Raw genomic sequence first — 26713 nt, forward strand, 5'->3', positions numbered from 1 at the left:
AGCTCTTCATACCTTAGACGTTAAAAGAGCCCTACTTTATTACATTGACAGGACTAAATCTTTCCGCAAAACCAAACAATTGTTTGTTGTTTTCTCTCCACCACATAAAGGCAACCCCATTTCAAAATCAGGGATAGCCAGGTGGATAGTTAAATGTATCCAAATATGCTACCACAAGGCTAAACGCACACTAACCGTTCCCCCTAGAGCGCATTCCACACGCAAAATAGGGGCTTCCATGGCATTCTTAGGAAACTTTCCCTTAGAAGATATTTGTAAGGCAGCCACATGGTCTACAACACACACCTTCACTAAACATTACTGTGTTGATGTGCAAGCAAAACAACAAGCTTCTGTAGGCCAGGCTGTCCTTAAAACTTTATTCCAAACTGCTGCAACAGATACAGGTGACCACCGCTAGGGGAGATACTGCTGTATAGTCTATCCTAAGTGTGTGATCTGCAGCTCATATGCCTCGAACGGAATATGCTACTTACCAGTAGGCATCTGTTCTTGGCATGTAGAGCTGCAGAGCCACACACGCCCACCCGCCTCCCCGGGACCTGTATCTGTTCCAGCATTGTCTTACTTAGACATTACACATGGACATCCTTTTCTTTATTTTTTACATACTCCATTACTCCATCATTTCCCATCATGGCGAAAAACAATCTGAGGATGGAGTGGATGCCCATGCGCACTGTGGTCCAAGGGAGGAGTCACCTATCTCGTGACCAAAGACTTCTTCCGAAGACAACAACAACCTGCAAGCATCCGAGCCCAACACCAGATGGCGATCTTATCCTAAGTGTGTGGCTCTGCAGCTCTACATGCCAAGAACAGATGCATACTGGTAAGTAGCATATTCCTTATGCAAAATTGCCATCAAAACGCAAACCAGAAACGGAGGACACTTACCACATTCCTCTTAAGTGAAAACAAGTTGGTACTAACCCCTCTGCTTTTCCTCTAACACCTCCTTCCCAACCTGACCCAAATTTATTAATAACACCCATAAATTCACCACAACCTCAATCACCTGACAACCAGGATGACAGGGACAGGGTAGATAATAATAGTCCTGATCCAAGGAACGATTATAACACCGATCCAAACACAGAAAACAATCTAAATCTATACCCTACAAAACCCTCTCTACCTGATAATGTAGGGTACATGGAACTAATAAATAGGGCTGCTGAATATCATGTAGTTTAGCTTCATAAAGTCACTTGAGGCTTCCTAACGATCCACTCACACACTGCCTATGCTTAAGGGTATGCTAAGACATGCAGACGTCTTCTTTAAAGATCCGGTTCTCGCACGAAGTCTTACACCAAGGGTCGATAAAAAGTATAAATCTGCACCATCTGATCCAGTTTACATTGAGGGTCAATTACCATTAGATTCCTTAGTGATTTCTAATGCCCGTATATGGGCAATCTCACAAACATCGGTGATTGCCCCTCCTCCAGATAAGTAATCTAAACTAATAGATGCCGCTGGGGAAAAAAGAGTAGCTGCACAGGCAGCCAATCACTGCATATTGCCAATATCCAGGCTCTCTTAGCTGGATACGACAGAGTGCACTACGACAAATTGGAACAATTGCTCCGATTTCTACCTGATGAACAGAAGTCGAAGGCACACGACCTAGTTCAGGAAGGAAAGTTAATTTCAAACACATCTATTAGATGCACTTTAGATGCAGCTGACACTTAGGCTCGTGCAATCAACACCAGTGTCTTGCTAACAAGGCACGTCATGCTTCGAATTTCAGGGTTTAAACCCGAAGTACAGGCTTCTATCTTAAACTTAACTTTTGATAAAGAACATCTCTTTGGTCCTGTTGTAGACACTTCCTTAGAAAAGGACACAGATGTTGCAAAATCTATGGAAGTCCTACGGTCCCCATCCAGTCGGGGACATTTTCGTCGCTCCTTCTACAGGGGGGGCTCCAAAAACATATCTACAGACAACACCTCTACATCGTAGAAAGGCGTCAGTCATCCTCTTAAAGAGGTTACTTTCGAGGTGGATTTAGAGGCAATAATGGCAAGGAAAAGAGGTAAAGGGTCCACACACACCACCACCTCCCCCTCAATAAACAGTTACTTGCCTCCCCTTCCCTCTGATCATTCCACACCTGTCTGGGGACTCTCTCTCAATGCTTCTCTGTCTGGCCTACAATAACTTTAGAAACATGGGTCCTAGGAATTATTCTATCTGGTTACTGCCTGGAGCTTACCAACAATCCCTCAAACATTCCCCCACGTTCACACAAAATGTCACCAGAGCATCTACAGCTCCTCAAACAGGAGGTTCACTCTCTTCAAAATGGAGCTTTAGAGCCTATACCATTACAATATTAAGGATCGAGCGTGTACTCCCTGTACTTTCTCATACCCAAAAAGGACAGCTCTCTCATGCCTGTATTAGACCTCCGAGAGCTAAATCAATGTATTCACTGAGATCACTTTCATATGGTCACTCTTCAACAAGTGCTCGCACTCCTACAGCAAGGCGACTTTGTCTACTCTAGACTTAAAGGATGCATACTTCCATATTCCAATACATCCCGCTCATCGCAAATATCTCAGGTTTGTGGTTGAGGGACAACACTACCAGTTCAAAGTGCTTCCATTCTGAGTCACCTCTGCCCCCATAGTATTCACCAAATGCCTGGCAGTAGTCGCTGCTCACCTGGGAAGACAGCATATTCATGTCTCCCCATACTTGGACGACTGGCTCATCAAAGCCAGCTCTTACCCAAAGTGTCTCCAGCACACTCAAATAACACTACAATTACTGCACAATCTGGGGTTCACAGTAAATGTGTTTAAGTCCTATCTCCAACACACAAACATATTTGGGAGCCACTCTCAATACTCAAAGCTCTAGCCTGTCACAATGCAGCCAGCATCTGCAATATTCAGGCTCTAATCTCCGTTTCAGCCCGACCAGTCACTAAAAGCTCGAATATATTCAGCTACTAGGAATGATGGGGTCTTGCATCATGATTGTTCCCCATGCAAAACTTCAAATGTGTCCCCTTCAAGAAAGCTTAGCACATCATTGGAATCCGTCTCTGGGTCAATTGTCAGATGTAGTGTTGGAGGATGGCCGCACCCATCGCTCTCTGCAGATGTGGAATCCACAATTTATCATAAGGGTGGCACTTCATCGACCCAGTTCCACAGACCGTGCTAACAGCAGACACAGTGTGCTCTGGTTGGGGAGCTCATCTTCAAACTCACACAGTTCAAGGTTTGTGGAGTGTAAAGCAAAAGCAACTTCATATAAATCATCTAGAGCTGTTAGCAGTATTTCTAGCGCTCAAAGCCTTCCAGACAAAGCTGTCCTAGTCCGCACCGACAACATTACAGCCATGTATTACATACAGAAACGGGGGGGGGGGAACAGCTGTCACGCCTTGCACAAGCCATTTGGAGGTAGGCCATACATCACAATATTTCTCCTGGCAGAACACCTCCCAGGAGTAAACAGTCCAATCTCAGACCTTCTCAGCAGGCAGAGACAACAGATTCGCGAGTGGGAACTTCACCCTCAAGTTCTCCTCCCATTCTTTCAAATGTGGGGTTTTCCACAGATAGATCTGTTCTTCACACACCAGCATGAAATGCCCAAACTCCGCCTCCAGGTATCCACACCCATTGTCCAAAGGCAATGCTCTATGGATGAACTAGTCAGGGATATTTGCCTATGCTAATCTGCCTCTTCCACTCATTCCACTAGTGGTTCAGAAGCTTGGACAAACATCCCTCACACTGATCCTAGTAGCTCCCACATAGGCCCGTCAACCTTGGTTCACTACCCTGTTGGAGCTCTCAGTTGTTCCTCATCAAAAACTACATCTCACACCCAGTCTCCTCGCACAGTGCCATGGAGACGTAAGACATCCAAATCCCAAAGAACTCAACCATTGATCTGGCAACTGAAATCCTAGTTTGGTTATCTGAACCTTCCACCAGACTGTATGAATCATTAAAGATGCCAGAAGGCCTACTGCAAGGGCTTGCTACGAAGCTAAATGGAAGCAGTTTGTTATATATTGTAATAACCAAATCATCCCGTTAGATGCTTTCATTCAAAATATAATATGTTACTTACTACACTTGCAGCAGTCAGGATTGGCTTACACATCCATACGCTTACATCTCGCCGCAATAGCTGCATACCTTCAAAATAGACAGCATCTGTCCCTTTTCAGAGTATCTGTTATCAAGGCCTTTATGGAAGGACTCCAGAGTTATTCTACCAAGACTTCCACCTGCTCCAGTGTGGAATCTTAACATTGTCCTTACCAGACTAATGAGTCCACCCTTCGAGCCATTGCATATATGTGAAGTGCAATTTCTCACTTGGAAAGTTGCTTTCCTCATTGCTGTTACATCACTGAGGAGAGTGGGTGAGCTACAGGCACCAACCCTAGAGGAACCATTTTTCCAACTCCACAAAAACAAAGTGGTTCTTTGCACTAACCCTAAATTTCTACCCAAAAGGGTATCTGCCTTTCACATCAATCAATCTGAGTTGCCTGGGTTCTTTCCTTAACCAGATTCAGGGCCAGAACTGTCTCTCAACACACTTTAGATGTTAGTCGAGCCTTATTGTATTACATAGAAGGGACAAAACCATTTTGCCAAACTAAGCAACTCTGTGGCTTTTTCTCCACCACACAAAGGCAATTACTTTTCTAAATCGGGTATTGCTTGGTGGATTGTTAAATGTATCCAAACATGCTTTGCAAAAGCAAAGAGGTCTTTACCAATACCCCCTAGAGTGCATTCCATCCGCAAACTAGAGGCTACTATGCTTTTTTTAGGAAACATCCCCTTAGCTGACATCTGTAAAGCTGCAGCATGGTCAACACCGCACACATTCACCAAGCACTATTGTGTACATATGTTGGCGAGACAACAAGCTAATATAGGCCAGGTAGTTCTTTGAACTCTTTCAAGCAACAGCTACAGGTTAGCCACCGCTTTGGGAGGATACTGCTGTTCGAGGCATGTGGGCTGCTGAATTCATATCTGTGCATAGATCGCCGCCTAGTGTTGGGTCCGGATGTTTGCACGTTGTTGTCCTGGAAGAGTCTTCGAAGTATCCTGAGATAGGTGACTCCTCCCCTGGACCACAGTGCGCATGGGCATCCTCTCCATCCTGTGGTAAATATTTAATTACCGGTACTATTTTTTATGCGGTAAAGTCTATTAAGAATAACTCAGTAAATATAAGAGGCAGAATCCGTGGTATTAGAGGTTTTAAAAGGCTTTATTCCTATACAAAGGAATACAATTCGAATTGTAGGCTTTCTATTCCATCACCACGAAAGTTCAGGAAGGAAGGGCATACATTATTGACAGATAAGCAGTTTTATAGAAAATACATTACAGTGAGACAGATGCAAGAGGCGTAACAGCTGATAGTACAGATAAAAGGTGCATACGTAACTAACAAAGGCGTATACATGGGTGTAACTAAAATACGTCATTAAACATGATGTCACAAGTGGGTGGATCCATAGAAGAATCCTGCAATGTCAGCAGAAATATTTGGCAGAGATGCGCGCGCAGCCGCATGACGTGTGATTGACGTGCAACTAGAGGGTGAAGGGGACTTGACATTTAGCTCTGCATGTGGAGACAGAAGTCTGGGGGTTATGTCAACCTAATCCCAAATCATATCTAATATCCTATGTTTAAAGAACTGTGTTATCCAAAAGGAAAGGTCTCTAGGATAGAATCTATTCTATACTGACTGTTAGTGCGTGTACAAGCGTCTAAGTGTCTACATGAGATGCGAGGGGGTAGGAATATTCCATGGTAACGGAGCTATGAATTACTTGCATGAGGACAGCGAGGCCTGGCCCTTTGCACGGTAGCTGGAGGAATGTTTACCTAAACTGCTAGACAGGAATGCATCGGATGAGGAGCGGAGTAGATAATCTTGAAGGTGAAATACAGTTTTTGGCAGGCAATATGCTGGATCAGGCACCGTTAGCCGCGCAGGGAGTAGGACAAAGTTCATGGATACAGATGCAGGCTCAGACTGGAGCTTTCAGAGGCAGAAGGCAGGAAAAGGCTTGATGACAGAATTCAGGGCCTACTCGCCTGAATCTGTAACGTATTGGACGTATCGGGTCGTTAAAGTCTCTAGTATTATTATGGGGTCTTCCTCTACCTACATAAGCTATTGTTTCTAATTGTTCTGATTCTTGCTCCTCCTCCTCTTCTGATTCTACTCTGTCTGTTTCTCGTCTCTCTTTATGTATTCGTTCTACTTCCTTGCGGATCTTTCGACACATGGCGATTATACACGCCTGTCTATCGTGTTTCTCTTCTGATATGTTCTGACCCCATTTGACAAGTCTTTGCATGGTATCGTGATCTGCCCCGGGCCTGTCTTGATTCCTAATTACACAATTTATGAAAAAACATAGTAGTTGTCTTTGGACATCCACTTTCTGATATTCCATAGCTTTGTTAATACTTTCTGGACCTCGCCCTGTTTGGACAAAGCGATATATTTCGTCTAGGTGTTCACCCATTCCTGGTATTGTCATTAAATATAATGTAGCTCGTCTTATACGTAGTGATGATATGAGCAATTTATCCTGTCTACCTGGTACTGGGTCGTATCTACAATCCACAAGCTGTTCTTTAAACATGTCGGATGTCGCTAGTTGGGGTGTACGTTGGAGTGCTAAATCTCTAAGGGTCTGTTTATTTCGCGGCGGGGTGGCAAACATGTCTGTCGTACCTCCTGTAGCACCATCTGAGGTGCTAGGCACGAAAGGATTCGTTGGACGTAGGATAGAGATTGTAGATGCGGGAAAAACTGTAGACACGGACGGACCTGTGGGAACTTGTGTAGGAGTTTGTAGTTGCGGGGGTACAGACGGATGCTCTTGGTGTTGAACACCATCGGCAAGCGGTATGTGTGGTATGGCATTAGCATACTCGGGAGCTACGTCATCTAAATAGGAGGAAAGGAAAACGTCCTTTGCTGTTTTGGGATGTGTTTTGGGATGTGCTTTTATCGGGAGTAATGGAGGAGTTAAGTCTTTTGGTATTTCCGGGATAGCCTTAGGTAACCCTTCGGCCAAAAGAGGATACATACCATTCATAAGAGTGTTTCTTTGTCTATCTACTTGTTCTGAGTTTACTCGGGTACCTTCCTCAAGTAATAGATTTTCTCGAGTTTTATTTGAATTCTCTCTACCTTTCTCTTCCTGTCTGAGTGCTTTTTCTGTACGTCTGTATGATTCTTTACGCCATAATTCAATGGCATCTTTCTGTGACTGTCTGGCTTTCTTTTTCCATAATTCTTCTTCTACTCTCATGATGCAATCTGCATCCCAGGTCCCCGCTGCGGGCCATCTCTGATTCTCTGGTAATTCTTTGGTGTAGTCCACCCATAAATCAAGAAATAATACGGCATCTAGGCCATGCTTATGATACATAAAGTATCCTGGAGTATCCCTAGGTGGAATGGGAACAGCTTCTTCGAGTACCCCTTTTCTGGTTTTGATCTGTCTTAGTTTCGAAAAGAGCGGCATTTTTAGGCCTTATTACTAGAACACACTTTATACAATAAACACAATAATGAACAGTCATTCACACCACAATATATAGAACGTTTTAAAATATATAACACTTAACAGTTTTTTTTTCGAACAATGATAACTAATAGAAAACTAGTTACTGACATAATACTGACACTAGATAGTACTTATTTATATGCAAGACATACTATATATACTGCTAAACAGTACAGATACACTGCTAAAACAGTGCAGACCGGACTTGTGCACCCAAACCCGTCTTGACCGGCACAGACTATGTGCACGTTAAATGCCTCCCCGGTAATGGTACTCACCGGGTAGCTCGGAACGGAAGGCCTCGGAACGGAACTGAAACTGGACCGGACTGGACTCGACTCGACTGGACTCGGAACTTCGGAACCTGGTGGGCCTCTGTATACCTCGGATCTTGCTCTCTCAGCTAGGCTCTGGTCGGGATACTTCGCACTTCTCACCGCCTCGTCTGGGTGTTGATCGCAGCCTCAGTCACCCCCGCTCGGCCGGAGGGAGATACAGGAAATCCTGCGGGTACGCGTAGTTGTCCGTTCAGCTGTGGCAGGAGACCGGGCCTGCAACGCACCGCCGGCGCGTGAGATGAGAAAGTGTCCCTATTCGGGCGCCAATTTATGTGGTAAATATTTAATTACCGGTACTATTTTTTATGCGGTAAAGTCTATTAAGAATAACTCAGTAAATATAAGAGGCAGAATCCGTGGTATTAGAGGTTTTAAAAGGCTTTATTCCTATACAAAGGAATACAATTCGAATTGTAGGCTTTCTATTCCATCACCACGAAAGTTCAGGAAGGAAGGGCATACATTATTGACAGATAAGCAGTTTTATAGAAAATACATTACAGTGAGACAGATGCAAGAGGCGTAACAGCTGATAGTACAGATAAAAGGTGCATACGTAACTAACAAAGGCGTATACATGGGTGTAACTAAAATACGTCATTAAACATGATGTCACAAGTGGGTGGATCCATAGAAGAATCCTGCAATGTCAGCAGAAATATTTGGCAGAGATGCGCGCGCAGCCGCATGACGTGTGATTGACGTGCAACTAGAGGGTGAAGGGGTCTTGACATTTAGCTCTGCATGTGGAGACAGAAGTCTGGGGGTTATGTCAACCTAATCCCAAATCATATCTAATATCCTATGTTTAAAGAACTGTGTTATCCAAAAGGAAAGGTCTCTAGGATAGAATCTATTCTATACTGACTGTTAGTGCGTGTACAAGCGTCTAAGTGTCTACATGAGATGCGAGGGGGTAGGAATATTCCATGGTAACGGAGCTATGAATTACTTGCATGAGGACAGCGAGGCCTGGCCCTTTGCACGGTAGCTGGAGGAATGTTTACCTAAACTGCTAGACAGGAATGCATCGGATGAGGAGCGGAGTAGATAATCTTGAAGGTGAAATACAGTTTTTGGCAGGCAATATGCTGGATCAGGCACCGTTAGCCGCGCAGGGAGTAGGACAAAGTTCATGGATACAGATGCAGGCTCAGACTGGAGCTTTCAGAGGCAGAAGGCAGGAAAAGGCTTGATGACAGAATTCAGGGCCTACTCGCCTGAATCTGTAACGTATTGGACGTATCGGGTCGTTAAAGTCTCTAGTATTATTATGGGGTCTTCCTCTACCTACATAAGCTATTGTTTCTAATTGTTCTGATTCTTGCTCCTCCTCCTCTTCTGATTCTACTCTGTCTGTTTCTCGTCTCTCTTTATGTATTCGTTCTACTTCCTTGCGGATCTTTCGACACATGGCGATTATACACGCCTGTCTATCGTGTTTCTCTTCTGATATGTTCTGACCCCATTTGACAAGTCTTTGCATGGTATCGTGATCTGCCCCGGGCCTGTCTTGATTCCTAATTACACAATTTATGAAAAAACATAGTAGTTGTCTTTGGACATCCACTTTCTGATATTCCATAGCTTTGTTAATACTTTCTGGACCTCGCCCTGTTTGGACAAAGCGATATATTTCGTCTAGGTGTTCACCCATTCCTGGTATTGTCATTAAATATAATGTAGCTCGTCTTATACGTAGTGATGATATGAGCAATTTATCCTGTCTACCTGGTACTGGGTCGTATCTACAATCCACAAGCTGTTCTTTAAACATGTCGGATGTCGCTAGTTGGGGTGTACGTTGGAGTGCTAAATCTCTAAGGGTCTGTTTATTTCGCGGCGGGGTGGCAAACATGTCTGTCGTACCTCCTGTAGCACCATCTGAGGTGCTAGGCACGAAAGGATTCGTTGGACGTAGGATAGAGATTGTAGATGCGGGAAAAACTGTAGACACGGACGGACCTGTGGGAACTTGTGTAGGAGTTTGTAGTTGCGGGGGTACAGACGGATGCTCTTGGTGTTGAACACCATCGGCAAGCGGTATGTGTGGTATGGCATTAGCATACTCGGGAGCTACGTCATCTAAATAGGAGGAAAGGAAAACGTCCTTTGCTGTTTTGGGATGTGTTTTGGGATGTGCTTTTATCGGGAGTAATGGAGGAGTTAAGTCTTTTGGTATTTCCGGGATAGCCTTAGGTAACCCTTCGGCCAAAAGAGGATACATACCATTCATAAGAGTGTTTCTTTGTCTATCTACTTGTTCTGAGTTTACTCGGGTACCTTCCTCAAGTAATAGATTTTCTCGAGTTTTATTTGAATTCTCTCTACCTTTCTCTTCCTGTCTGAGTGCTTTTTCTGTACGTCTGTATGATTCTTTACGCCATAATTCAATGGCATCTTTCTGTGACTGTCTGGCTTTCTTTTTCCATAATTCTTCTTCTACTCTCATGATGCAATCTGCATCCCAGGTCCCCGCTGCGGGCCATCTCTGATTCTCTGGTAATTCTTTGGTGTAGTCCACCCATAAATCAAGAAATAATACGGCATCTAGGCCATGCTTATGATACATAAAGTATCCTGGAGTATCCCTAGGTGGAATGGGAACAGCTTCTTCGAGTACCCCTTTTCTGGTTTTGATCTGTCTTAGTTTCGAAAAGAGCGGCATTTTTAGGCCTTATTACTAGAACACACTTTATACAATAAACACAATAATGAACAGTCATTCACACCACAATATATAGAACGTTTTAAAATATATAACACTTAACAGTTTTTTTTTCGAACAATGATAACTAATAGAAAACTAGTTACTGACATAATACTGACACTAGATAGTACTTATTTATATGCAAGACATACTATATATACTGCTAAACAGTACAGATACACTGCTAAAACAGTGCAGACCGGACTTGTGTACCCAAACCCGTCTTGACCGGCACAGACTATGTGCACGTTAAATGCCTCCCCGGTAATGGTACTCACCGGGTAGCTCGGAACGGAAGGCCTCGGAACGGAACTGAAACTGGACCGGACTGGACTCGACTCGACTGGACTCGGAACTTCGGAACCTGGTGGGCCTCTGTATACCTCGGATCTTGCTCTCTCAGCTAGGCTCTGGTCGGGATACTTCGCACTTCTCACCGCCTCGTCTGGGTGTTGATCGCAGCCTCAGTCACCCCCGCTCGGCCGGAGGGAGATACAGGAAATCCTGCGGGTACGCGTAGTTGTCCGTTCAGCTGTGGCAGGAGACCGGGCCTGCAACGCACCGCCGGCGCGTGAGATGAGAAAGTGTCCCTATTCGGGCGCCAATTTATGTGGTAAATATTTAATTACCGGTACTATTTTTTATGCGGTAAAGTCTATTAAGAATAACTCAGTAAATATAAGAGGCAGAATCCGTGGTATTAGAGGTTTTAAAAGGCTTTATTCCTATACAAAGGAATACAATTCGAATTGTAGGCTTTCTATTCCATCACCACGAAAGTTCAGGAAGGAAGGGCATACATTATTGACAGATAAGCAGTTTTATAGAAAATACATTACAGTGAGACAGATGCAAGAGGCGTAACAGCTGATAGTACAGATAAAAGGTGCATACGTAACTAACAAAGGCGTATACATGGGTGTAACTAAAATACGTCATTAAACATGATGTCACAAGTGGGTGGATCCATAGAAGAATCCTGCAATGTCAGCAGAAATATTTGGCAGAGATGCGCGCGCAGCCGCATGACGTGTGATTGACGTGCAACTAGAGGGTGAAGGGGACTTGACATTTAGCTCTGCATGTGGAGACAGAAGTCTGGGGGTTATGTCAACCTAATCCCAAATCATATCTAATATCCTATGTTTAAAGAACTGTGTTATCCAAAAGGAAAGGTCTCTAGGATAGAATCTATTCTATACTGACTGTTAGTGCGTGTACAAGCGTCTAAGTGTCTACATGAGATGCGAGGGGGTAGGAATATTCCATGGTAACGGAGCTATGAATTACTTGCATGAGGACAGCGAGGCCTGGCCCTTTGCACGGTAGCTGGAGGAATGTTTACCTAAACTGCTAGACAGGAATGCATCGGATGAGGAGCGGAGTAGATAATCTTGAAGGTGAAATACAGTTTTTGGCAGGCAATATGCTGGATCAGGCACCGTTAGCCGCGCAGGGAGTAGGACAAAGTTCATGGATACAGATGCAGGCTCAGACTGGAGCTTTCAGAGGCAGAAGGCAGGAAAAGGCTTGATGACAGAATTCAGGGCCTACTCGCCTGAATCTGTAAAATGTGGAAAGTGAACCACATAAAGTCGGTGGCCTTTCATATTTAGGAATGGAATATCTGACCCATTCATGGCGGATCTGAAAGAGGACATGTTGACGGTGGACGCACATATATTTGCGTCTTCAAAACTGGAGTAGGAGGGAACATACATGTACTTATAGCATGCACATGGAGCCGTTGGGGTCTACGATAGGGGACATAACCGATCACAAAATTCATATTTCCTCAATCCTCAGATTGTTTTTTTCCGCCATTGGGTTCCGATGTGCTTATCTTGACTCAAGTTAGGAAAATTTAGTTGCAGGCCAAAAGGCCTTTAGTTTTCGACGGTACTGTTCCCGATCGGTATCGACAGTTTACAGGCTAGTTTTTCACGGCTTTAACAACTTTTCGGATCCATTAAATCCGACCATCGACCGAACTTCGACGATGGAATCGAGGACCCCATTCAAGCGGTGTCCTGTTTGCCACGCCAAATACCCCCATATCGACGTCCACCCGGTGTGTAACAAATGCCTCTCACCGGATCATGACGAATCGAAATGCATGGCTTGTGCCCGATTCAGATCCAAGAAGACTCTCCGGAATCGACGCGCGACTGGAAGCGCAGCAAGCGGCACCGGCCCCGACCAACATCTTCAGCACCGAGGACGAAGATGTGGAAAGCGTGGAAAATATACCCTCCAGCCCCACTTCCGAACACGGTTCCCGATCGGAAGATGTCGATGAAGAGCTTTTTCACAGGGAAGAAGCCGACGACGAGGTAGGAGACTACGATGAGGCCTTAGGGGCCGAAGAGGGTAGCTCCGGTGAGGAGCAAGGCCTACCCGTACAAATTGAGGCTATCCCAGTGTGTCAGTCAACGGCTCCGGTCGAGGGATCGCCTTCGGGCCTTACCCAAGACCAATCCCACAGTTCTTCGGCCCCGCCCCCCGGCCCGGCCACGGACATACAGCAAGAGCCATTGTTCCCTAAAAAGACTGGTTTCCCTACCACAAAACCGAAACCAATCATCGCACCGGTTAAACAGAAACCGAAAGTGAAACTGACACTGGTCGGCTCGAGGACCACCACACCTTCGACGCCAGCCAAACCCGTCGGCTCCGACCGCACCAAAAGGGACTTCGGTGCCGAACTCGCTGCAGCCTATGTCGGCGCCGACCCAAAGAGGAAAGCCGTCGGTACCGTCAAAGCACCTCGGCCCCCGGCACCGAAGCAATCGGCACCCACCACCAAGGTGCGAATAGCCACTGCATCGCTATCCACCTCAAAGGCAGCGACTACGGTACACTTATCGATGCCGTCGACGGCTCCTACCCCTCCTCGACTCGATGACCCAATCGCTTCGAAGAAGTCCACCCCTGCCTCTACGGAACCACTCGGTGCCAAAGAACCGTCGGAGTTCCAGGTGCGACAAGTGGCAGCGTCCTTGCAACGCATCAGGGAAAAGGCAGCCTTCCAGACCTCGTCGGGCTCCGTACCAACACGGGCACAGAAGGCACCTTCGGCACCAGCAAACATCACCTTTGGTTTGCCGCCATCCACGGAGCCGAAAATGTTCGAAATCAGAACCCGCGTTACCCAGACAAGGTCCCCATCTACAGAACACTCGACTACTGGGACATCGCCGTCCCACTTCCTCGACGCCGACACCGGCAGGCTCATGCTCCGAAAGCGGAAGATCACTTCAGAGCAAGCTTTAGACTCTTACAGGATCCCGCTAAAACAAAAAATGCCGGCGGAATCGGAACCAGTTCTTTATGAACGCGTCCACACCTCTTACACAGATCCATCATTCTCTCCAACGCACTCCGACACGAATGCAGTGAAGGACTACATGGGTGACGACACCACCTACCCCGAGGACATAGACCCTGAGGGGCAGCAAGACCCTGATCAAGTCTGGGATGACCCTGTAGACCCAGGTGCCGCTCTGGATACACAGGACCCGCAACTTTATGGCGCAAAAACGTCCCCCACAGAGGACACTGCTGCATTCAACGCCCTCATTGAACGTGCCGCAGCCAATCATGGAGTGCAACTCCACTCAGACACTATCGAGGATGATTTCTTGGTGGACACTTTCGCATCCTCCGAGAGGACTGTAAAGACTCTGCCCATGTTAAAAGGTGTCCTCAAGCCAGCAAAGGACATTTTCAAGGAAACCACCAGGGCACGGGTAATAAACCCCAGGATCGAGAAGAAGTACAAACCCGCACCTGGGGACCCCACGTACATTAGAAGCCAGTTGCCTCTGGACTCCATTGTAGTTGCCAATGCTCGCAAACGGGCACACTCTCAGACAACTGGTGATGCTCCTCCCCCGGACAAAGAGTCCAAGGTTCTAGAGACCTCCGGCAAACGGATTGCAGCCCAGGCAGCAAACATATGGCGCATCGCCAATACACAGGCCCTCCTAGCTCGCTACGACCGCTCACACTATGACACGTTAGAGACCCTACTCCAACACCTGCCAGACGAGTACAAAGAGGCAGCGGAGCTCCTCATCAGGGAGGGACAACTGCTCACGAACGCATCCATCAAGTGTGCACTAGATGCCGCAGACACTGCTGCAAGGGCAATAAACACCAGCGTCATGCTACGACGACACGCCTGGTTACGAATCTCCGGATTCAAACCTGAGGTCCAAAATAACATCCTCAATCAGCCAGTCAACCGCGACTACTTATTTGGGCCGGAGGTTGACGCCACCTTAGAAAAGATAAAGAAAGACACGGACACTGCGAAGTCAATGGGGGCTCTGCAAACGCAGACATTTCGTAGTGGCTCCTTTCGTCGCCCCGGAAATAGAGGTGCAGGTAGAGGACAGGGGGCACAGCAAACCTACAATAAAGGGGGCACACAGAGTTCCTACGATAAAAACACCCGAGGTGGATATCGTGGCTCCAGCACCAAGGGCAGAGGACGTGGTTACGGCAATACCAGGTCCTCCCCCAAGAACAAACAGTGACGCCCTCTCCCTTCCCCCCGCCCACATAACACCTGTCGGGGGAAGGCTCCAGCGGTTCCTGTCCACGTGGGATTCCATCACCACGGACAGGTGGGTCAAAGATGTTATCCAACACGGTTACTGTCTCGAATTAACCTCCACTCCACCCACCATACCGCCAAGGCACCGTCCAATGTCCTCAGAGCACTTAGCGTTATTACAGCAGGAGGTGCTAAGTATGCTGCAAAAAGGCGCAATAGAGGTCGTGCCCGTACACCAGCAGGGAACAGGGGTGTACTCTCTGTACTTCTTAATACCAAAAAAGGACGGCTCACTCAGACCTATCCTAGACCTGAGACCCCTCAACCGCTACATTCTCTCAGAGCATTTTCACATGCTCACCCTACAGCAGGTTCTCCCGCTCCTCCGACAGGGAGATTTCCTAGCCACGCTAGACCTCAAAGATGCGTATTTCCACATACCCATACACCCGTCACACAGAAAATATCTCCGGTTCACAATTCAGGGGCAGCACTATCAATTCAAAGTCCTCCCCTTCGGAGTGACAACAGCACCCAGAGTTTTCACAAAGTGCCTAGCTACCGTGGCTGCACATCTACGAAGGCAACACATTCACGTCTACCCTTACCTGGACGACTGGCTTGTTCAGGCAAAGTCAGCCCAGCAATGTGCCAGCCACATGTCCCGCACCATTCACCTTCTTCACAGTCTGGGATTCTCACTAAATTACCCGAAATCACACCTCCAACCCGCACACGTACAACAGTACCTAGGTGCGACCATAGACACTCTGGCAGCCACAGCTCAGCCAAATTTAGTGAGGATCAACGGCATGCAAATGCTAATATCAAAGTTCAAACCCCAACACTCCCTTCCTGCGCGAGTGTTCATGCAGTTGATAGGCATGATGGCCTCCTGCATTTTCATAGTCCCACACACGAGACTACATATGCGCCCGCTTCAGGAGTGCTTGGCACGTCAATGGAATCAGGCTCACGGGCAATTAGAAGACCTAGTGTTGGTGAGCGGTCGGGCATACAACTCTCTGCATTGGTGGAATCCACAAAACCTTTGCAAGGGCCGACCGTTCCAAGAGCCTGTTCCACAAATTATACTGACAGCGGACGCGTCTCTCCAGGGATGGGGAGCTCATGTACTCAATTACACAGTGCAGGGACTATGGACTACACAACAAAAGAAGATGCACATCAACCTTCTGGAACTGATGGCAATCTTCCTGGCAATGAAAAACTTCAAGGTACACTTGTGCAACAAAGTCGTGTTGATCCGGACGGACAACATGACTGCCATGTACTACATACAGAAGCAGGGAGGAACGCACTCTCCACAGTTGTCTCATCTGGCTCAGAGCATGTGGAAGTGGGCCATTCGGAGGAACATATTCCTCATGGCGGAACACCTCCCCGGCAAGGACAACCAGATGGCGGATCTGCTCAGCAGACAAAGCCACCAGATGCACGAGTGGGAGCTACACCCGTCAGTACTCCAACCGTACTACCAACGGTGGGGTCATCCAGAGATAGACCTATTCGCCACAAGCGAAAACGCAAAATGCCAAAGCTTTGCCTCCAGGTTCCCACATCCACATTCGCAGGGCAATGCGATATGGATGAACTGGTCCGGCAGATTTGCGTACGCTTTTCCCCCAGCGCCGCTGATACCGCTGGTGGCACGCAAACTGCGACAGCACTCACTGACACTCATCCTGGTTGCTCCAACATGGGCACGCCAGCCATGGTACACCACCTTTCTGGAACTTTCCGTGGTGCCGCATCAAAGGCTGCGGATCAAACCCGCGCATTTGACACAGAGCCATGGAGACATTCAGCACCCAGATCCGCAACAGCTGAACCTGGCAATCTGGATCCTGAAGTCTTAGAGTTTGGCTACCTAAACCTGCCACCTGACTGTATGGAGATCATTAAGGAAGCTAGGAGACCCACTACCAGAGCTTGCTATGCAGCCAAATGGAAGAGGTTTGTCATTTATTGCAATAACAATGACATTAACCCGCTAGACGCATCCATTCAAAACATAATCTGTTACCTCTTACACCTATACCGATGCAATCTGGCATACACCTCAATACGTATCCATTTAACCGCAATAGCAGCCTATCTCCAAAACAGGCTGCACCTCTCTTTATTCAAAGTGCCTGCCATCAAAGCCTTCTTGGAGGGACTTAAACGAGTAATTCCCCCAAGACACCCACCAGCACCAGTGTGGAACCTCAACTTGGTCCTCACCCGACTGATGGGTCCACCCTTCGAACCTCTCCACTCATGTGAGATTCAATTCCTCACCTGGAAAGTAGCTTTCCTAGTGGCAATCACTTCGTTGAGAAGAGTTAGTGAACTCCAGGCACTAACCATTCAAGAGCCATTCATACAGGTTCACGCAAACAGGGTCGTACTACGTACCAACCCCAAATTCATGCCTAAAGTAATATCGCAGTTCCACATGAATCAAACTATTGAACTGCCTGTTTTCTTTCAGAATCCACAAAATGTCGCTGAAAGAATGCTCCATACACTAGATGTCAAAAGAGCCCTCATGTACTATATAGACAGAACTAAAGGCTTTAGGAAGACAAAACAACTTTTCGTTGCCTTTTCTCCACAACACAAAGGCAACGCCATCTCCAAAGCAGGTATAGCCAGATGGATCGTTAAATGTATTCAAATTTGCTACCAAAAGGCTAAACGCACATTAACGATTCCCCCACGAGCCCACTCAACACGTAAGTTAGGGGCGTCCATGGCTTTCCTGGGAAACATTCCTTTACATGATATATGTAGAGCAGCCACATGGTCCACTATACATACATTTACCAAACACTATTGTGTAGATGTACACTCAAAACAGCAGGCAGCTGTAGGACAGGCTGTTCTCAAAACTCTTTTTCAGACCGCTGCAGCTGGCACTGGTAGCCGCCGCTAATGGGAGGTACTGCTATGTATTCTATGCACAGATATGAATTCAGCAGCCCACATGCCTCGAACTGAATATGCTACTTACCAGTATGCATCTGTTCTTGGCATGTAGGGCTGCTGACATTCATATCGCCCACCCTCCTCCCCGGCGCCTGTAGCAGCTGCAGCTCTCAGAATTACTGTATAGCATGGTAATCACTTTCGGTATCTACTCCATCACTGCCACAATGGCGAAAAACAATCTGAGGATGGAGAGGATGCCCATGCGCACTGTGGTCCAGGGGAGGAGTCACCTATCTCAGGATACTTCGAAGACTCTTCCAGGACAACAACGTGCAAACATCCGGACCCAACACTAGGCGGCGATCTATGCACAGATATGAATGTCAGCAGCCCTACATGCCAAGAACAGATGCATACTGGTAAGTAGCATATTCAGTATAGTCTATGCAAAGCATGTGATCTACAGCTCACATGCCTCGAACGTAAAATGTTACTTACCCAGTAAGCATCTGTTCTTGACATGTAGAGCTGTAGATTCACATGCACCCACCCGCCTCCCTGGGTACGTACACCTGTTGCAGTTTCTTACTCCTATACATACGCATGGACATCTTTATTCTACACGTACTAACTCCATTCTCACTTTCTGCGGGAAAACAATCTAACAATGTGGTCGATGCCCATGCGCAATATCACCAAAAGGAGGAGTCACCTTACCTCATGACTGGGAAGCCTTCTTCGAAGAAAACAAACTTGCAAACATCCGGATCCAACACTAGATGGCAGGAGTATGCAAAGCATGTCAATCTACAGCTCTACATGCCAAGACCAGATGCTTACTGGGTAAGTAACATTTTCCTTTTGATTTATTTTTCTTGCCTGCTTGTCTTTCGTTTTCTCCCACCTGCGGCATTAACTAAACTGCGTCCTATGCAACCCCCCCCCCTCGCTAATTGGTCTCCTCATATTCTTCTTCCTCTCTTTTAGAATATTGGACCCTGCCATACCGGTGAAAGCAGTACTAGTCCCCAGCTGCAGATATTATGCTGCATTGGCTAAATACTTATAAGGCCCCAAAGACGAGACAAGTTGCATTGTAAATGCTTGTTTTTATTTGTTCATGCCATTGGGGGGTAAACGCCTTCTACTTGTTCCATATCTGGCTCTAAAACCATTTCCATGTCAAGTGTGTATAATTAATTTCTCATTCTGTTCCCTTCATCTTTTATTCTTCATTTGTCTCTTCTTCTTATCCACTTTCTCCAGAACATACCGGGCCTCCAACATGAAAGTCCCTGGAGAAACAGCGGTTCCTGCCACAAATCTCCAAAGTGCCTTCCGCATCATAAAAGAAGTGCAAAAGCGCTATAAGATACGAGAGGCAGAGGAGAAAGAGAAGGAGGTGGGGAAAGAATTGAACAGATGGGGATGCAGGCCTGTTAAAGACAGTCAACTGTTGTCTCTAGCTAAAAGGTGGGCCGACATTCTATTTCATGTGTATATTGGTTTCTTACAGGGCATTGTGAAACAAGACTCCTTGGTAATCAACATGAACCGCAGTAACCCCAAGCTGAAGGACTTGTACATCCGACCCAACATTGCACAGAAACGGATGCAGGGTTCCTTGGAAGCACATGTCAATGGTGAGTAAGTAGAAGTGACTGATGCCTCTTTCCCCTCTGGACTTTATGAAATCTTTGCTATGTGACGCACATGGCCATACATCACAGCGTCCATCCAGACTATCATGCAACTATGCATCTGGTGCTGCCTTTTAATTCTGTTAATCAGTCAACGTATCCTATTCATTTGCTAAAAACCTAATTGAAAACAAAGTGCTACAGTGAAGAACAAGGCAGTAAACTGGAATCAAAGGTTTTTAAAGCTGGCAAAAACCGTTCATGTTTTTGGCTGAATACCATTTTGTGGTATCCTCCGCCGCTTGGGGATCCTTTGCCGTGCCACCCACCCCCTCTCCTGATGTTCTGTTGGGTTGCGCCACTGTGACAGTCATTAGAATGTCACAGTGGCCAACGTTCTAAGGTAAGCTCCCTGCGCAGAGCATTGACTGAGTGTGTTGGCGATCATAGCTGTGGCTGGGGTCCTCTGTTGTACTTCTCTCAATAAACCATCTTGTTTCACCTTTACCGGGTCTCTTCGTTTCATGCCGAAAGTGTGACACCACCTACTACACTGGCGACGAGCAACGGGATCAAAAAGTACCTGTGAGAGGGACCTCAACACGCTTACGAAGCATGGGGATGGGTGATTCACAGGAATCATGAGTAGTAAAAGGAACAGCTCTCGTCTACACTTTATGGGAAATCTACGTGGTTAAAAAAAGTATATGCTCGTGTTTTGTCTGAATGGGAAAACACTCAACCTAAGTGAAATTGTACTTACTTTGCCGGTTGTGACCGCTTTCCCTCAGTCTGGCCGGGGCACTCCTCGTGTCCGACCATCAACCTAGAGCAGCTGGAGGTCAAGGGAGCGTGTGTATTACCCCACCGGGTGTGCTCTTTCACAGACACCCCACCAGTCTTGCGAGTGGGGACTTGGCTCTCAGGTGGAGTTCGAGCGCTGCTTTGGGAAAACACAATAGTGGGTCAGTCCACGAAGAATAAGTACGCCTTCATTGATGTTGCAGGTATTCTGCTCATGCACAGAACTATGAGCAGGAAAACCAGGACCTCAGTGAATTATGGTGTACAAAAACTCACCTCAGTACCCAGAACCGCTATCCGACTAGCATCAGTGTCTCATTCGTTCTCCGTATTATCTCGAAGCTACCAATGATTAGACAACCCAGAACAAGCGACTTAGAGTACTCTCAGGAATGGTGGTAATCAGAAACACCTTTTTGTTATTATTTTCATATCAGTCCACAACAAGAGTAATCAGAGACACGGTAAAGTTTAAAATGTTTATTTTTAACTATGTGCTCTAAGGTGCAGTACTTTGGCTAACATAAGCAGACAAATGATTAAAAACAAAACCATCAGCATTGTTACAATACCATAGAAAATGAAGGGAGAAATCATATTACAAATGATAGTGGAAAACAACCACCCTCCCTTCGCTAGTAAGCTAGTTTTATGAAACTAATAGAAGGTCTCTAGGCTTGAATGGGGAACCCCATACCGTAAATATCAGCTCAGGTGAATCACATCACAGGATCTGGAAAAGGTTTTCTCCAAGCGTCTGAATCATGCATGCAAATGCAATATTAAAGGCACCCGAGTTTCAGATACTTGCAGCTGTGTGCGTGTTATGGCTAGAGCATGGGCCGATGAACCTAAATTCAAAAGCATACATTGTTATTTGACCTTGACGGCTTCTGCACACAGTTTTCAGACTAAGGTCGCGGTGCACTTCTAGGGATGTGAACAACAGACCGTTCTCATGTGAAAAAAAAGCAAGCAGTTTTTCTTGTAATAACAGCTACCTGCAGTGTCGTGTGCAAAAGCAGCAAAGTGGCAAGATGGCGTTTTACATCTAAAGCGCTTATGCTAACATAGCAATGTGTGCATATAGAACCCCGTCTCCACAACACCCTCCCTTGATTGGACCACGAACAAAATAGGGAAGCAAAGTAGGAACGCAGAGTTCAAGTTCGATTGCGACAGAACCAAGTTCACGTATTGCCAATCCATATAATTGGTAGTGACAGTTCGAAAAACTTGTTAGAAAAAGTAAAAAATTAAAACATCTCGCAGAGGCGTGACAGAGCCTAATGTGGAGTAAAAAAGAAAAAAAATTAAAAATCTGGGTTTGGACTTTTGGAACATGGACAACTTCCAAGTTAATCCATCAACGTGTTGGCACAATAAGTAGCAACTGCCTCCAAGAGGAAGTCATCATAATGTTCTGTAAAAGATTCAGCCATCCAGTAAAGTAAATGAACATACATATTCTTCGATAACCGGAGCCTCTAGCACAGAGGACAACTTGCGTGTTCTTCAAGATAACTTCCTGCCAAGAAGTCATATGCTGCCGCATATGTATCCCAATTCCCTAGGACTCCATGTGCCGCTCCACAGGCCATAATCCCGATGCCAGAACAGCCCAACTCATTAGCCACCAAGAGACTCATTAGTCGATCATAATCCAGGGCAGGAGACACCGTGTTCGAGAGGCACAAATCCAGAGCCCATTCGAATGGACAATCTAGGCAATGAAAAACAGATTGCATGCAAGTAAAGTAGGAGAACTGGAAGGATAATCCATAGGCCACGCTTAAAGTGGCCAGCGGTAATGTTCCATAGTATTCAAGCATCCGGTTGCGCAGCTGAAACAGCCGCCACGGGATGTCGTGTGATACAGATCGTGCAGCCATTGCGGAACAAACAAACCAACAGGAGCACACCAGCAGTCAGGGCGAGAATCAAAGGTAGCCCGCCGAAGACACTGGAAAAAATAGAATGAAAAAATGCCGGTATCACACCAAATATTGTTTGGAAGGAGGTCACGAGGCCGGAGCCCACAACTTTGAAAAAATGCACCAAGCCAGTTGTTGACGAGGCATTGAATATAGTATGAATCAGAGCACCGAAATGAAGGGGGAGATCAGTATTTAAAAGCGCATGCACCTCGGTGCGAGTGTTTGCCACATGAAGGACAAATGTTTTACGGGGGGAAGTCAGAGCGACTTCTTTTTGAGACAATAGAGCCCTTATTCTGCTCACCTTGTTGAACTCTGCTTTCAAGGTTGAAATGGAAGGCCAGATGGATACATCCATTCTCCCATGCGGGGCGGGAAAAGGACATTTTTACAGCAGACTACGCATTGTGAGACAGTTATAATGTACGGAATCCCCACTAGCATCCCGCAGCATGCCTCATTATTTAAAAGCAAATAGCTACCGTTAGCTAATAATGTAAAAGTCAGTGTAATTGCTGGCACAGGATTTCCCTTCAGAATGCAAGCCAAATTCGGTGCCTGAACGTTGCAGGTGCCATGCAATTGGATGTGCCTACAGACTACAGAGTGATCAGGTGTGGAAGTGCATTCCTCTCCTTTTAAATAAACTTCTTTACCCTCTCTCATGCACCTGTATGTAAATGGGAGCGACCAAACTTCATGCAGGAAAGCAGTAGCCAATGGTTCATATCTGCCTAGGGCATAATGTTTCATACATGAACTGAACTTAAACAATGGAAACAGCAAGGTGATTAAACCGTGGATAAGCCACACCGCTGAGTTCGATTCGGCCCCAGAGAAAGGTAAAGGTTCCATCTTTTCAATATGCAATAATGAGTATGTTGCATCTTTCATGGACATGACCTGTTTTGCAGTCAGATTAAACGGCAGGAATAAAGATGAAGTATTCATGTAGTCCCAGGGAATTTTCCCAGCCTTCAATGTTTGTAAAGTCCATGCAAACTGCATTATAGAACGCAATTGATTTTGACCATGGTATAAAACAGACATATCATCCTGTACAATATCCACAACAGATGAAACAATATTATCTAATGTGTAAATTCTGGACGAAAGGGTGTTAATGCTATTATCGATGACAGCTAGCACTTTTTCCAAATGTGCTTGATCAATAGCCCTTAATCTGGATGCAGCTTCAATTTGAGATAATTTCCAAACTTTGTTATAAATAGCATACACCGATCTTTTGGACCTGCCACCCACAGGACCCTTAACAAAATCATTCAAATCCACTTTGTCGTTCAATTTTGATAAATGAAGCTTAACAGCTGTCAAGGTGGAATGTTGCAGCCAGGTCTGACATAACTTCCCTACAGAATAGGTAGTAACAGAATGGGAAGATTCAAAGCGGGGGTCCACTCTAACCTGTGTATAGCCAGGGTAACGACCCAGAAAACGATGTTGACAGGAATCTGAGCTCCTCTGCCATATCAACCAACCCTTCGGATTGAAGTTGGAAATGTTGAAGGATGTATTAGTAATAAATGACTGCAAAGCATCAAGGGGCAGATCTGTGTGATTAACCCATCTTGGATAAGCGCCCAGATCAGGAATAGGGGGAATTCATCTTTTTGGAAGTAGCCAATCCAAAGCAGGTGGTTTGAAAAATGGTAGAAATCAAAAACATGTGGTTTGGGATAAGGCAAGCACGATGCATGTACCTGCCATGCTTTAGAACCCCGAACAGATTTAAGATCAACGGTATCTTTCCACAGCTCATAGCCCCCAATAGCCAATTCATCCTTAAAGGACTTAGACTGACCCACACTAAATTATTGTATTCTAACTTTGGAAGCTGACTCAGCCGCCACTTTAAAATAAAAGGCTTCAGGTTCAGATCCACTGAAATCAGTAAAATATGTAAATTTGTTCACTAGAGTTTCGGAGCTACCTTCAATGGGCTCAGGGCAATGTTCCCATTGTGTATAATTGACAACATTTCTAAATGTATTTGCTTTATGCAGGAAATGATTGCCATAGTGTTGGTAGCAAAATAACTCCCCATAATTTGCCGTGTCTAAATACAAATCTTCAGCATCAAAAGAAGCATAATATTTCAAATCAGAAAAAAGACCCTCTACGGCTTGTACATCCCAATCATCAGAGCGGATGTTTTGTTTAACAACATCCCCCATAGAAACTCGAAGTACATTGGGGACATTTATCACCTCTATGGGACCATGAATTTGAAATTTAACAGCATCCCCTAGAATCCCATCCAACACAGGCCAGGCAGTAATATTCACAAAAGTCTGGTCCCTTTTCATGATGTGCGATGAGGAGTGGGGGGCCAAGGTTCCATCAATTAATCTAATTGTAGATCTTTCGGTGAGATAGTGTCCATTTACTAAACGAAAAAATACAACCACAAATTCAACGGTCATAAACAAAAAAATAGTTATGAGCACCAGCCAAATGGGGAATTAAAAAATGTCTTTTAAACCAAGCAGCAAAAATAGAAATTTGCGATGGGTGTGAGAAAGTGCCATCTTTCTTGCATGGTATGCCCCCACTTTTTGCTGAATTGCTGAATGTACTTTGACTGAGTGTGCCCTGAACTCCTGCCAATCAGGTGCCCAGGGCCTATGTTCCTTCCCTAAAAACCTAAAACCCAAATTGGCAAACCCTGGCCACATGTCAGCCCCTGGTAAATGGTACCCTAGGTACCCAGGGCCTTGTGACCAGGGAAGGCCTCTAAGGGCTGTAGCACTCATTGTGCCACCCTTAGAGGCCCTGTACCCTAACACACACACACACTGTCCTTGCAGGCTGAGTGTCTGGGTACAAGACAAAACAAAGAGTCGACATGGCGCACATCCCTGTGTGCCATGCCCACCACCTACACTGCCCTGGCATACATCAGCCACCCCTCTAGCTGGGTGCCCTATGCCAGTGGTGTGGGCACAGGAGCAGGAGCCCTGTGCCCCTACAGTACCCAGGTCCATTCCTGGGCAGTGTAAGTGCAGTGCTGCCATTTAAGAGTACATGGTGCTGAGAGCTCGTCAAACACGAACTCCACAGCACCACAATGGCAACACTGAAGACTGAGAAGTTTGGTATCAAACGTCTCAGCACATTAAACCCACACTGATGCCAGTGTGGGATTTAATGTACCAAGCACCCCAGAGGGCATCTGTGAGAACGTGGCTCTGTATATACTGTTCCCAAATAGGTACAGGGTGTACAGAGTCCACAGTCCCCCGAGGTTTGGCAGAGGCTAAAGTTAGATATAACCATACTCTCTAAAGTGGTAGCTTGTTCGAGCAGTAAGGCAGTATCAGAGGACTGTGTAAAGTATTTGTTGCACACACTCAGCCAGCAAATGGTCTCACACACTCAATAACTGAACTCTAGGTCAATGGTTTATATATAAAAAATATATGCTTGGTTTATTTTAGAACCGACATTAGGTATTAAAATATACTTTCTCAGACTGAGATGCTTTATATAAATACTTTTGCAATATGCAATTGACTTTTATACAAAGTTACAAGTGGTTGCAATAGGCAACACAATTTTAAACACAATTATGCATTGAGTTCAATGGTAGTTTCAAGTTATGTGCAACAGATTACTTTTAGGATTACATTTTGGAATTCCAGGACTGGATCCTAGATTCAGCCCTGGGTCAGTACTTTGAATCAAGTGATAAAAGTCGACTTAATTACCGTGATGATTTTTAGACAATATTTTGCTATTTTAAAAGTTGACACTTAGAAAATATTTCATAGAAAACAGTCAATGATTCCCTATGGCAGAAAATTCAAGTTGCAGGCATAGTATGTTCTTGTTACTTTTGTAATCCAGTACTGGGTACCTAGACTCAGTACTGGGACCTTTATCCAAAACAGGTAAGTAATTACGTTTAAAGGAATTATACGATTTTTAAAGAATATTTAAAGTTTGCGGAAATTGACAAGAAATTTCACAGAAAAACAGTCAATGATTTCCTATGGGAGAAAATTGGGTTACTGGTAAGTACAGTTGTAAGTATTTTTCAGAGTCAGTGCTGGGCACCAAGATCTAGCTCACCTAAGAGCAGGTGAGTATTTTTGTTTTCGTTACTCGGCTGATTTTTGGTGAATATTTTAAGTTTTGAAAA

The 26713-nt window shown here is 45.6% G+C and overlaps 1 protein-coding gene across 1 annotated transcript in view; it reads left to right on the forward strand.

Moving 5' to 3' along the window:
- LOC146869281 (FACT complex subunit SPT16-like) overlaps positions 1-26713 on the forward strand; it is a 358428-nt gene that overhangs the window by 203862 nt on the left and 127853 nt on the right. Inside the window, exons 7-8 of the mRNA XM_085646892.1 lie at positions 19437-19572; positions 19687-19813. Coding sequence (XP_085503018.1) covers positions 19437-19572; positions 19687-19813 — 263 coding nt within the window. The remainder of the gene's footprint in view (positions 1-19436; positions 19573-19686; positions 19814-26713) is intronic.

Source organism: Triturus cristatus, chromosome 1_1 (assembly GCF_964204655.1).
Source record: "Triturus cristatus chromosome 1_1, aTriCri1.1, whole genome shotgun sequence".
In the NCBI taxonomy this organism is placed as follows: Eukaryota; Metazoa; Chordata; class Amphibia; order Caudata; family Salamandridae; genus Triturus; species Triturus cristatus.